General features: G+C 36.2%; 1 protein-coding gene across 2 annotated transcripts in view; it reads left to right on the top strand.

Moving 5' to 3' along the window:
• The window catches only part of NUP155 (nucleoporin 155), a 60,521-nt gene extending 51,157 nt beyond the window's left edge, over positions 1-9,364 (top strand). Inside the window, exons 29-35 of one of the 2 annotated variants that reach the window (XM_059060239.2) lie at positions 1,775-1,904; positions 3,066-3,179; positions 3,860-3,980; positions 4,433-4,543; positions 6,834-6,970; positions 8,422-8,528; positions 9,162-9,364. In XM_059060239.2, the coding sequence (XP_058916222.1) occupies positions 1,775-1,904; positions 3,066-3,179; positions 3,860-3,980; positions 4,433-4,543; positions 6,834-6,970; positions 8,422-8,528; positions 9,162-9,300 (859 nt within the window). In that variant the 3' untranslated portion in view covers positions 9,301-9,364. The remainder of the gene's footprint in view (positions 1-1,774; positions 1,905-3,065; positions 3,180-3,859; positions 3,981-4,432; positions 4,544-6,833; positions 6,971-8,421; positions 8,529-9,161) is intronic. The other variant, XR_010840103.1, reaches the window with a different exon arrangement.
• The last annotated feature ends 3,820 nt before the right edge of the window (positions 9,365-13,184 follow it).

The raw sequence follows: 13,184 nt of genomic DNA, 5'->3' as shown, positions 1-13,184 counted from the left end.
TTTTTAAAAATTTTATTATTCATTTATCTTTGGCTGCATTGGGTCTTTTTTGCTGTGTGCGAGCTTTCTCTAGTTGCGGCGAGCGGGGGGATACTCTTCGTTGCGGTGCACGGGCTTCTCATTTCAGTGTCTTCTCTTGTGGAGCACGGGCTCTAGGCACACAGGTTTCAGTAGTGGCTCACAGGTTCTAGAGCACAGGCTCAGTAGTTGTGGTTCACGGGCTTAGTTGCTCCGCGGCATGTGGGATCTTCCCAGACCAGGGCTCGAATCCGTGTCCCCTGCATTGGCCGGTGGATTCTTAACCACTGCGCCACCAGGGAAGCCCTCACGACACTCTTTTTACATATGTGGCTGCACCAAGTAAATTGGCGGCTATAGAATGTTCTACTTTAAATAATTTGAAAATATTACTCATGTTTAAAATGTTTGTTTCAAGTGGGTTTTTTTTAAGAGATGAGAGGGGAGGTAAAGGAAAGCCTTTTAGAAGCAAAGCTCCTAAGGGTACAGAGTCCTTTATATTTGATCTTAAGAGATGGTCAGTGCTAATTACCTGTCATCCACACACGTACTTTGCAAGATAGGAGAAAGGAGTTAATCCTTTCTTTCTTTCCGTTTCTTTTTAGAAGGGGAAAACTTATAGGAGCCATAACTATGTAGAAGGACAGTTTTTTAAGTAAGACCTTCTCTGAAAGTAAAAGAAAGTCATTTTTTTCCTGATTCAGATTGGCATTAATGAGGATATCAAAAGTTTATTTAATACTGGTTTATCTGAGGGGTTGCCAACAACTAATGAGTTAGTATGTTTGTTTTTAATGCCAAGTTGCTTTATAATGTCAAAGAACCAGGTCTGATGGACATAGAGGATTAGAAAGGACTGAAGATGGTAATCGTGGAGGTGGATACATGCTTAGGGCTTTCTGACACCTGTCAGTCAATCAGCCAGCAAATAGATTTTGAGTACCAGTGATAATTCAAGGCGTTGAGGAAGGGAGTAGTGAACAAGATAGACACCATCCCTGCTCCTAAGGAGCTCTCATTCTAGTGGGCAAAGACCATAGACAGACAAGTTCAGATTCTATAAATACAATAAAAACAGGCTATTACAGTAGAAAGTGCCTTGGGGAGTGGGGAGCTGCTTTAGTTAAGATTGGTCAGAGAAGGCCTCAGACAAATTGTCATTAAAATTGATCCTCAAATGACAGGAAGAGGCAGCTATTAAAGAAATGGAGGAAGCGGTTTAAGCACAGAAGCGATGGTCTCTGAAGAGGCACTGCATCAGATTTAAGTTTTTCATGTTTAGCGTACAGAAAAGAAAGCCAGTGGCGTTGGAAATGGTGAACGAGAGAGGAATGAGATGAGGTTGGAGGAGTAGGTAAAGGAGATTGGGGGGTCTTAAGAAAGCGTGTGACGTGATCTGATTTTTGTTTTTAAGAGGTCACTCTAGTTGCTGTGTGGAAAATGCAATGTAGTATTTGCCGCATTAAGGTAGAGAAGTGAAGAATATGAGGAATAATTAAAAGTTTGATTTAATTTTAGAATAATCCAAGTTTTAATATACTGAAGTTTTAAAATAGCAAGTTACTTTTTGGATGTAAACATAAGTATTTATGTGTTGACTTAAATTGTGGATCTCTCTTATTAGAAATCCTCTAATTTTTCAAGTTTCAAATGGCCTTTTATGTTAATTTGGCATAAATAGTACATCATAGCTGATATATATGTATATTGGATCCTTAAGAATTCACATGAATAAAAATAAGGATTTTCCCCCCAGCACAGAAATTTCACTTCAGCAGCGACTAGAGTACATTGCTCGTGCCATTCTTAGTGCCAAAAGTTCCACTGCCATTTCATCAATAGCTGCAGATGGTGAATTCCTTCATGAATTAGAAGAAAAAATGGAAGTAAGTGCTAACAACACTTAAGTCTTATCCACATTGATTAGTAGCCACGTGTTAGTCCACTTCCTCTCTTCCCCTAGTAAATAATAGGTCTGTAGCAGTCAGTATTAATTTTAATCTCTTATGCCTTCTTTTTTTCTTTTCATATTTATATATAAATCTTTTAAAAGATTTTAATGATACAGCATTTGGGTCCTAGGACATTGCTGTAATCTAAAAGTTTTCTCTGGCATTTCTAAAGATTTATTCTAACTATTCTAACACCAAGCAGATTATGTCACATTCACCGTTTATTCTGGAGGCTAATAAGTAGATGTGTAGAGTCGGCTAAACTGCCTTTACTAAGAGACACAAAAATGTATAATGGTCCACATACAAAAGCTCATTTCTCATTCACAAAATCCAGAGTTGGTGTTCCTGATTGGCATGTGGCTTTCTTCCACTTGGTTGATGTCCGTTCCCAAGTTCTGATTTCTGGCTCTACCATTCCAATGGCCTTACCTTTTTCTTTGATCAAAGGGAGGAAGGGTGAAAAGAGCATGTAAGAAGCACATTCACTCTTAAAAAACCTCAACCCTGAAGTGGCATACTGTACTTCTGTTCACATTCCTTTGAAGAGAACATAGTCTTACGGCCATACTCCTAGCAGAGGAGGCCGAGAAGTAGAGTCTGGCCGTTTTGTCTGGCTATAATCATGGGCGAAACAGGTGTTGGTGAGTAGCAAAGGCTCTCTGTCACAGCACAGTCCCTGTGTAATCTTCTGTGTTGTAATGAAGGGTTGCTAGTCTGTTATGATAAAAGTCTTTATTTATACATTTTTAAAAATTCGGGTAGAATTGACATATAACAGTTGCTAAGGTATACAACATAATGTTTAAATTTTTCTGTATATTGCAAAATGATCACCACAGTAAGTCTAGTTAGCATCTGTCACCATAAATGATTACAAAAAAGTTTATTTTCTTGTGATGAGGACTTTTTAAGACCCCTCAGCAACTTTCAAAATATGCAACACAGTATGATTAACTGTAGTCACTATGCTGTTATTTATATATTATTTTTATTTTAACAAACTTAAAGTCAGATACTAGGAGTCATTCCTTCAAGTACCTAGTGATTTATCGTGAAGAACTTAAGATTAGATTTTTTTTCTACCCAAACTAGGTTGCTAGGATCCAACTTCAGATACAAGAGACACTACAAAGGCAATATTCCCATCATTCTTCTGTACAGGATGCAATTTCTCAGCTGGACTCTGAGCTAATGGACATAACTAAGGTAATAAAAAAGCAAGTGAAATTCCTATAGTAGTCACCTATTATCTTGTTTCTTTTGCATTTTATTTTGTGTTTAAAATAAGCCATCTTTGGAAGCACATCACTGAGCTGACACATCACCACTGTGGTATCTCCCTCTTAGAAAAAGCTATGTTTCTCTTTCCAGGCCAATTTCTATCAAGAATCTATCAGCCTCACATGGGGCTTTGTTAAAACTCCTGCCACCTATTTTATGGCCTTGTTTCTTATCTTGAAAAAGTAATTTATCTTTGCTTAACTTTCCAAGCCTCTCCCACTCTGTACCCTTCTGAACAGTTTCTTTTTCAATTATTCATGGACATTTCTCTAAGTACCCCGAAGCACCTTTAGATTTGTCAGTATTTCCGTGATTTTTCAAACCTTAGTTTAGACAACACTAATTCTAAAAGAAATCTCATTGCAGTATCTTGCTCTCAGCCAAGAAAAAAAAAAGGCACACATATTGAAATCTGTTTAAATGTGTTTTCCATGCATTTACCATTCTTAATCTGGCATTATGACCACCTACATGTCATCACATCTTTGTATCATATTTTAGGAACTTTAGATAAAATCTTCGGTTCCTTTTAACTTTCAGGGCGTTCTTCACTGTTAATTTCTGAATACTAATCTCTGGTTGGATGTTGGCATTTTCTCCTACAGCTTTATGGGGAATTTGCTGACCCATTTAAACTTGCAGAATGTAAACTTGCAATAATTCATTGTGCTGGTTATTCAGACCCTATACTGGTGCAGACACTTTGGCAAGATATCATAGAGAAAGGTGAGTGTTCATTTATAGGTGTATTAGCTGTATGTTATTTAGTGACTTAGTAGAAGAGTGAATGCAGGCTGCTAACGGTCATATATTTAGGGCTCATGAGAATTGTATATACCTAAACAGAGGGAAGGAGAGGGTACTTGATATGGTGGAGGGCAATCCTGTAGAGAATGATCCCAGTAAATATTTGACAGGACCCTCAGAAAAGATGTGTCATTTTTGCGGTTTAGACTGCTTAATAAGGGATTCTGAGACACTTAGCTCGGAATCTCATAACTAGTGCCCTGGTAAGTGGAAAGTATATCAGACAGTAACAGAAACACAGAATCTGCTCATTATATTAACGTGCCTACAAGTTGTAGTATTTTGTACCTTGAAACAGAATAAAATAGTCAATTTAAAATTTTCAGAATAAAAACAGTTTGGGTTTCTATTGACATGTCTCTTTCTTACAGAACTGAATGAAAGTGTGACGTTGAGCTCCCCAGACAGGATGCATGCTCTTAGTCTCAAGATTGTCCTCCTTGGCAAGATGTATGCCGGCACACCTCGTTTCTTTCCTCTAGGTAAGCCATAACCTTAGCTACGGTCATGGGGCTTTTATCTTTTTGTTTTGATGGTTTTCTTCATTGACATGGAAAAATAATGGTTTGTAGGGCAAAATCATTTTGTTGTTGCTATTTATTAGCTCTGCAGTTTCATTCTACCTCTCCAGAAAGAAACACCTCCAAAGAATAGCAGAATTTGTTGATGAATAGTTGGGTATGAAACTCTCTTTGCTTGACCTTCCAAGTTGATATATCTATCTTGGGGTAGTCTGACTAACAGACCGTAGTGATTATATTATTGGTAACCCTATACACGCTTGAAGAGAAGGGAAAAATAGCTGATGTTTTTGTGCCTGGATGATCTGTGGTTGATTCAACTGCCCCCTATTATATTGGGGTCATATTTTTCTTTAGAATAGCAAGTAGTTGTGTTAAAAATGTAATTTTTGTGAACTCCTTTCTTAACCAGATATACTGACTATTTGTTATGTAGGAGACTCTGTTATAAGCCATTTGCCAACCTATAATGTCTTCTTCGGTTGTAAAACAATAGACTCAACATAAATATATTCATACAGTAGAATGTTAAATAAGCACTTTGTGTTTTTGAAAAATGTTGAGAAACATGAAAACGCTTATAACATAACATCAAATTGTTTTTAAAATATGAAGATCCAGTCTTGTTTATAGACCTCTGATTTAGGGTTTATTCTCTGGACATGGTAAAATAAAACTATTATAATCATACCCTTATTTCTTGTAAGTACAGTATTAAAAACTGCCATGCCAAAAAAAAAAAAACCTGCCATGCCATTTCATTGATCAGGAAAATAAAGAGAAAATAAAGAGCAACTGCATATATATGTCTTATGAGTGTGTGAAACCTGATAATTTTAATAGCAAAAAGGCCACATTGTACACAATCCCTTTTGAGGGTATTTCTGCTTTGACTTAAGATTTTTAATTGTTGAGCCCAATAAAATTTAGGGTAGAAGAGGCCTTCCTTTTTCTATCACTCTATCAATGGCAAACAGGTTCCAGGGGGCTTCAAACTAGAACAGATTGAGTCTTCAGAATTTTTATTACCTTTCCAGAATCTCTGTATGGTAACTTGTAGGGGAGATGCGGGTTCAGTGGCACTAGTGACTCCTCTTAGCCATGGTTACTCACATTGGTCAGTCTCAGATTTTAGGTACCATAAATAAGAATTTGATTGTTACTGTTAAGATCTTATTTATGGAACTTCCCTGGTGGCACAGTGGTTAAGAATCCACCTGCCAATGCACAGAACATGCATTCGATCCCTGGTCCGGGAAGATGCCACATGCCGCAGAGCAACTAAGCCCCTGTGCCACAACTACTGAGCCTGCACGCTAGAGCCCACAAGCCACAACAAGAGAAGCCACTGCTATGAGAAGCCCACGCACCGCAACGAAGAGTAGCCCCCGCTGGACGCAACTAGAGAAAGCCCACGCACAGCAACGAAGACCCAATGCAACAATCAATCAATAAATAAATTTAAAACAAAAAATCTTATTTATGATGTAACAAGTAGTAAAAAATGAGACTGGGACCACAATTAGAATCATCAAAATAAATAACTTATGAATCTTATAAATATTACATTTATATTTCTAAAATCTAGATGCAGTAGTGCTTCTTTTCTGAAAAGCTGTTAAATTGAAGATATAGTATTTCAAGATATTAAATATTATCAGTGGGTCCTCTCCAATAGTGGAATTGTGAATGGTGTCTATTTTCTTCTTGTTCTTTTGCTGTTTTCCAAATTCACTATAATAAGTTTTTTCTCTAATAGCTTTAAAGTGTGTAATTGAATGGTTTTAGCATATTTACAGAGTTGTGCAACCATCATCACAATTAAATTTAGACCATTTTCATCACCCCAAAAAAGAAATTATATCTACCTTCAGCCCTAGGCAACCACTGTTCTACTTTCTAGCTCTATAGGTTTGCCTATATTTCAGTATATGCCTTATTTTTTATTAGAAGAATTTTTTTAATTGTTTTTTAAAAGATTTTCCTGTAGATACTGTTCAATTATGAGTAAGGCCTACTTTTCAGTATCAAGAGTTAACAATTCTACAAAAACAAAAAAATGGTAATTATATGAGGTGAAGGACATGGTAACTACCCTTATTGTGGAAGACATTTTGCAATATGTATGTGTATCAAATTATCACATTTATACCTTAAACTTAGACAGTGTTACATGTCAATTATATCTCAGTAACACTGGGGGCAAAAAAAGAGTTAACAATCCCAACTTCTGGTCCTTTTCTCTCCCCAGATTTTATTGTGCAGTTCTTAGAGCAGCAAGTTTGCACTTTGAACTGGGATGTGGGTTTTGTGATACAGACAATGAATGAAATTGGAGTGCCATTACCTAGACTACTGGAAGTATATGATCACTTGTTCAAGTCACGGGTAAGGAAAATGTTAAATAAAATAAAATAATTTAGTTAAATCAATTAACTTTCTAGATACAGGAGCAGAGTATTTTGCTTGTGTGTTTGTAAGTATCTCATCTAATACAGTTGTATCAGAAATTTGCTTCATTGGTTAAGCAAATTATGCTTTAGACTTTTTAAAAACCAGTAATGAGAGTTGCTTTGCTATATATCATGGTAAAAATCAAATATTTTTAATATTAATAAACATAATTATATATGCTTTACTTTTAGTGGAACAGGCTAAATACATGAACAATTATCATTTACTTTATGTTGGTTTTTTTTTTTTTTTTTTTTTCTCGATACGTGGGCCTCTCACTGTTGTGGCCTCTCCCGTTGCGGAGCACTGGCTCCAGACACGCAGGCTCAGCGGCCATGGGTCACGGGCCCAGCTGCTCCGCAGCATGTGGAATCTTCCCAGATCGGGGCACGAGCCCATGTCCCCTGCATTGGCAGGCGGACTCTCAACCACTGCGCCAGCAGGGAAGCCCCTCATTTACTTTAAAGGAACAAAATATCAGTGTATTTATTCACTGTAACCTCATCTAAAATATCAGTGCTTAAAGATCTTTCCACAAGAAAAGAAAATTTAACTATGTGTGGTGACGGGTGGTAACTAGACTTACTATGGTGATCATTTTGCAGTGAATGCAAACAGTGAATCACTGTATTGTACACCTGAAACCAATATGTTATATGTCGACTGTACCTCAATTTTTTTTTTAATGATCTTTCTCACCATATTTAACCTTATTGGACTGTATATTTTGTAATTTTTATCCTGAGATCAAAAACCAAACAAAACCTGTTGAACTGGATTGTGTTTAATACTAGTCATGATTATAGTACCATCGTCAAAACATTCATACAGTGCTTTACAAGGCACTTGTGTATCTCATTAAAACTCACAATGAGCCCATGAGGGAAATGAGCAAGTAGTAGTATCCCCATCTTCTACCACATCTGACAAGGGCAGAGAGATTAAATAACCTGCTCAAGTCGCATGGCTAGTAATGATGAAGCCAGAACTAGAATTAAGATTCTCTGACTGCTGATTTAGTCTCTTATTCACACTATCGGATTAAGTCTGCATAAGTTCAAAGTAAAAATGGTGTCACAGCCAACAGGAAGAGATGGATTTTCTTCTCTTACCTCAGGTTCCTAAGCAGGAAATTTATAAGCTCTACTCAGTGGATCGATACATCAAATATTCTTCCTAAATAACATCACAATGAAGTTTTCAGTGCTATTCATTATTAACCATAATCAGATATATAATTTAGTAACCACATAATATTAAATGCTTATTTTAATATCAGTAAATTTGGCTTTGGACGTTGATGACTATTTTAACTAACATAAATGATTAAAAAAATCAGTTGATACAATTTGCCTTACAACTCATGATGTATTTTTTCTTTATAGGATCCTTTCTGGAACAGAATGAAGAAGCCACTGCACCTTTTGGATTGTATACATGTACTATTGACAAGATATGTTGAAAATCCTAGCCAAGTTTTAAATTGTGAGAGGTAAGTATGAATTAGATATACTTTATTGTATACCAAAGTCTTTTAAATGCACCTAATAAATACCTGGGTAACAAATTTGGAGACAGTGGGGCACAATATGGAAACTAAAAGAAGTATGGGAGATTTAAGTTCTTGTGCATGTTTGCAATAACTATTTGAATGATATCAGTCAGTATTTATGAAGGGTTAGAGTTTTTCCATTTTTCAACCCTTGTCCTGAAGTCTTTCTAAAGATGACAGGATAAAATTAATGAATTACTCCTAAACTCCTTTCACTTTGAATTAGTGGCCTAGGAAGTTCAATTATGTATTTGTGATATTAATGGCCATTTCAAGATACATTTGTTTGAAAAGGCCAAATGAATGTAAATAATATTAATTTAAGGAGTCATCCCTTACTGCCTCCTTCTTATTATAATAATCTTCAAGAGGGAAATGGTGGTGATGTGGTAATCCACCTACCCCCTGAGTTTCCTTCTCTATTTTCATTTATTTGCCATTTACTTAATCACATGATCCTTGCTCTCATGTGGGACTATAATAAATAAGGTTAGCAGAAGTTGAAGGGAAGTCCTATAGGAGGAAATGTTTCTAAATATGTAGATGGTTGATCAGGTGTCTTTTTCATTACAGGAGAAGATTCACAAATCTCTGCCTGGATGCTGTTTGTGGTTATCTGGTTGAGCTCCAGTCTATGAGCTCCTCAGTAGCAGTACAGGCTATCACTGGGAATTTTAAATCTCTTCAGGCTAAACTAGAACGGCTTCATTAATTATTGTAATGTATTTTCATCCATGTGTTTTGATCTGTAAAATAAAAGCTCAGCTGGGTCCAGATTTCAGGTGCTATAAATCTAAGAGTTTAAGAATAATTTTAGTAGAAACGTGTTTTTTAATAAGTGGCTGGTATCAGCAGACAGTACATTTACAGGTGAATTCTTTTTTACTACATAATACTCTTTTGTTTTTCAATCAGGTTAAACAAATGAAATAAGATTATGATTTTAACACAAAGATTAAAAAAATTAAAAACTCTTATTTTGAATTTATAGTATTCAGTTTCAGTTAGTTCAAGTATCAAAACTTAAATAGGCTAGCTGAGCAGGTCCAGTCCCATAATACTAGATTCTACAACAGTTCCTAAATAAGCAAATAAACACTGTCTGTTTTTAAAAGTTATTTAGGTTTTGGGTTTAACCTTGGAAAGAAATTTCTTCCAACTACTGATTTGGTCAGTTACAGTCCTTGTAATACACACCTGTTTTTTGTTTGTTTGTTTGTTTTTTTGTTTGTTTTTTTGCGGTATGCGGGCCTCTCACTGCTGTGGCCTCTCCCATTGCGGAGCACAGGCTCCGGACGCGCAGGCCCAGCGGCCATGGCTCACGGGCTCAGTCGCTCCGCGGCATGTGGGATCTTCCCGGACCAGGGCACGAACCCGTGTCTCCCGCATCGGCAGGCGGACTCTCAACCACTGCGCCACCAGGGAAGCCCACACCTGGTTGTTTTTTGAGCAAGTGATAAACTTGTAACTAATGTTCTATGTCTTAAAAACCTATTCAGGGAGATACTGTTTTCCCTCAGTGTTTACCTAGCTCTTCTTTGGCCTGAGACTACTGCTTCCTTTAAAGCAGTGGTTCTCAAAATGTACACAGCAAACTATCACATCAGCACCATCTGGGAATTTGTTAGAAATTCAAATTCTCCAGCCCAGTCCCAAACCTACTGAACCCAAAACTTTGGGATGAGTCCCAGCACTCTGTTTTAATAAGCCCTTCAGGACATTCTGGTACATGTCAGATTTGAGAACCATTGCATTAGAGGATACAACTAGTTTATGGATTGAGCTCCCTATCTGATTCCTCCTCCTCCCTCCCCCATCAATAACCACAACACACGTTTCACCCAAGACACACCATATATGAAGCAAAATAGTAATATAGGTTTTAATCTTCAAAATTAGGATGACAAAACCAAGTGCCCCCAAGTCATGGCAACAGGGAGGGAGAAAAAGGTGGGAATGACTAGGTCTAACAAAAAAGCAAGAACATGGACTCCTTTCCTCTTACCTTTTATGCTACCGAGAGTAATTACCTTCTACCTATTGTCACTAGTGTATGTCTAACAATTTTCAAAATACATTTTGAAAATATTTTTCCTTCCACTTTTATTTTTTTCCCAAGACCATGGGTTGCCCTTTCCGTATTCTCTTAGAATTTAACTCCCTTTCTCCTATAATCTTCTAATTTATAATATTTAATAGAATGTCAGAATACCACTCATTAGGTACCACTACCTCTCATGTTTTTCAGCTTTTCAGTTCCCTAAGTTTAGATTTTTTGAATATGTAAAATGAATGTATGCTACACATTGTTAATTCTGTAAATTTAAGATTCTGTCTTGTCTACTTAAAATGAAAGTCTTAAATGATGTACTTAGCCACAACTCCAGTTCTGCTGCATGTTTTTGTTTTAAGCACATTTACATTTAAGCACATTAATATATATGTTAAGTATACTGAACTGAAAATAATGAAGCTACATCTTTCATTAGGGCTAATGTGGCTAAATGGTCCTTAAGAATCAGAAATCTGAACCCTGTTTCTTTCAATTACATAACATCTTTTGAGAGGGTTTAAGAATTCTAACCACACAGCAGATGTTTTCAGTATCCTTTGGAGGATGGTAAGATTTCTAAGAGAAATTAAGATCCCCTCCTTCTTTTTAGTTGTCTAGAAGAGTGTTTCTAAAACTTGAACATTCGTAAGAATCACTTCAATAGCCTGTTAAAACAGATATTCCACCTTCAATGTGATGATGAAACTGGTAAGTGGATCAGACTTGGAGTAGCATTGTTCTAGCACATTCATCCACTTCATTTATACACTTTGAACTTGGTGTTCATTCAACACAGTATTTCTTTATAGTGACTATTAAACATATATAGACAATGAATAATAAGTGGAACGTATGAAAGTGCATTCGTTGTAGGCCATGAGGAGTCACTGAAAGTCTTGGTTTTGACATACATTTATATTTTAGACAGATCATTTTAGTATGGCAAAATGTTTAGGAAAGAGAAAAATCTATTTTGAGTTAACTGTACAAGGTATGGGATATTGATCCTGAAATTCATGAAATGTATGTTCAGCATTTCTTTAGTATAATATACCTGGACTTACTAGTGACTTGTTCATTGAAAACCTCTCTGCTAACCACATAAACTTCCTCCACTTATATGTTTTATAGTTGATTTCATCTCAGGACTCACATATTACTCATTCTTTTCCTCAGGATACTTCCCACCTCCATCTTTTTTCCTCTTATTCATGAGGGGGAAATTATGCTAGTGATACAGTTGTATCAGGAAAATAAAGAAATAGAACATTGAACCTGAAGGTCATGAAAGGCACATGCTTTCCTTTCATTTTCTATCAGTTTTTTCATTTAAATTCTCTTAATAATAAAAAAATTTTGCAGAATATTTTTGAGTCTTCTAGTAAATCATTTAAACTCTTTGAAATTTTATTTTCCTCATACGGAAAGTTTCCTCATAAGGAGATTGAAGCTAAATGGTAAGACTTTTTTAAATCCAAAAATTTGTAAGAACTAATGTAATCTATTCAGTTTTGTTGTTCTGCTTCACATATTAGTTAAAATACTATTTTTACTCTTTTTCATTTCAAATAAACATTTCTGCATTATGGCATGTTTGAAATTAAACATTTGTTTTCGAACTCAGCTATGCTTCTTGTATTTTGGCAGCTCCTATTAGCAGGAAGAATAACTCTTTTTAAGTTTAATCAGTTTGCCATGTGGGAACTAGGACTATCATATCTGCAGCCCACACCTGAGTGTCTACTTGTGTAATCAACATTTCCACTTGAATGACTGCCAAAGATCCTCATTCAAAATGTGACCAAATCTGCACTCATTCCTCTATCTCTCTGCCCTTTGCCTCCTCCCGTTCCTCCTCTATTTTCTACCTGTCTTTATCATCTAATTACTCAAATCAGAAATACAGGTATCATCTTTAAATTCCTTCCCCTCCCTCCAAATCCAGTTAGTCACCAATTTCTAAGCAAGTCTATTTACTTGATGAAGAAATATCTGTCCAGTTACCTCACTATTTTAGTTTTTTAGAATTTAATCAGGTACCCTATTTCACATGGATGCTTACAATAGTGTCTAAGTGGTTCTCCCGCCTCTAATTGGACCTCATCTTCATTTTTTCCCTGCACTAAAGTCAAGAGTTTTCTTCTAAAAATGTAAACCTAAATATATTATACCCCCACCTTGTCCTTCAGAAGAAATTTCAGATTCCTGGTGTGATGTACAAGGACTCCACTGAAGTTGACAAAAATAAAAATAAGAATCTCAAGTTAGTTTAAGCAAACAAAGAATTGATTGGCCCTCAAAACTAAGAAGTCCAAATATAGAGCTACTTCCACATGACTAGATCCAGAACCTCAATATCTTCACGGCTGTCTCTAGGTCAGTTCTGCTTTTCTTTCCATCTTTATTTTTTTGTCTTTCTACAGTTTGCTCCATAAGCCCTGGGGGAGTGCAGGCAGTGTCAAGTTACTTCATTCTATTTAATCTAACCCAGAGGTATATTCAACAGACAAGTCCCAGGAAGGGTGCTGATTGACACAGCTTGA

The sequence above is a fragment of the Kogia breviceps genome, chromosome 4, assembly GCF_026419965.1.
Source record: "Kogia breviceps isolate mKogBre1 chromosome 4, mKogBre1 haplotype 1, whole genome shotgun sequence".
Classification (NCBI taxonomy): Eukaryota; Metazoa; Chordata; class Mammalia; order Artiodactyla; family Physeteridae; genus Kogia; species Kogia breviceps.
Note: the sequence above shows the minus strand (reverse complement) of the source record. Positions and strands in the feature narration are given on the sequence as shown.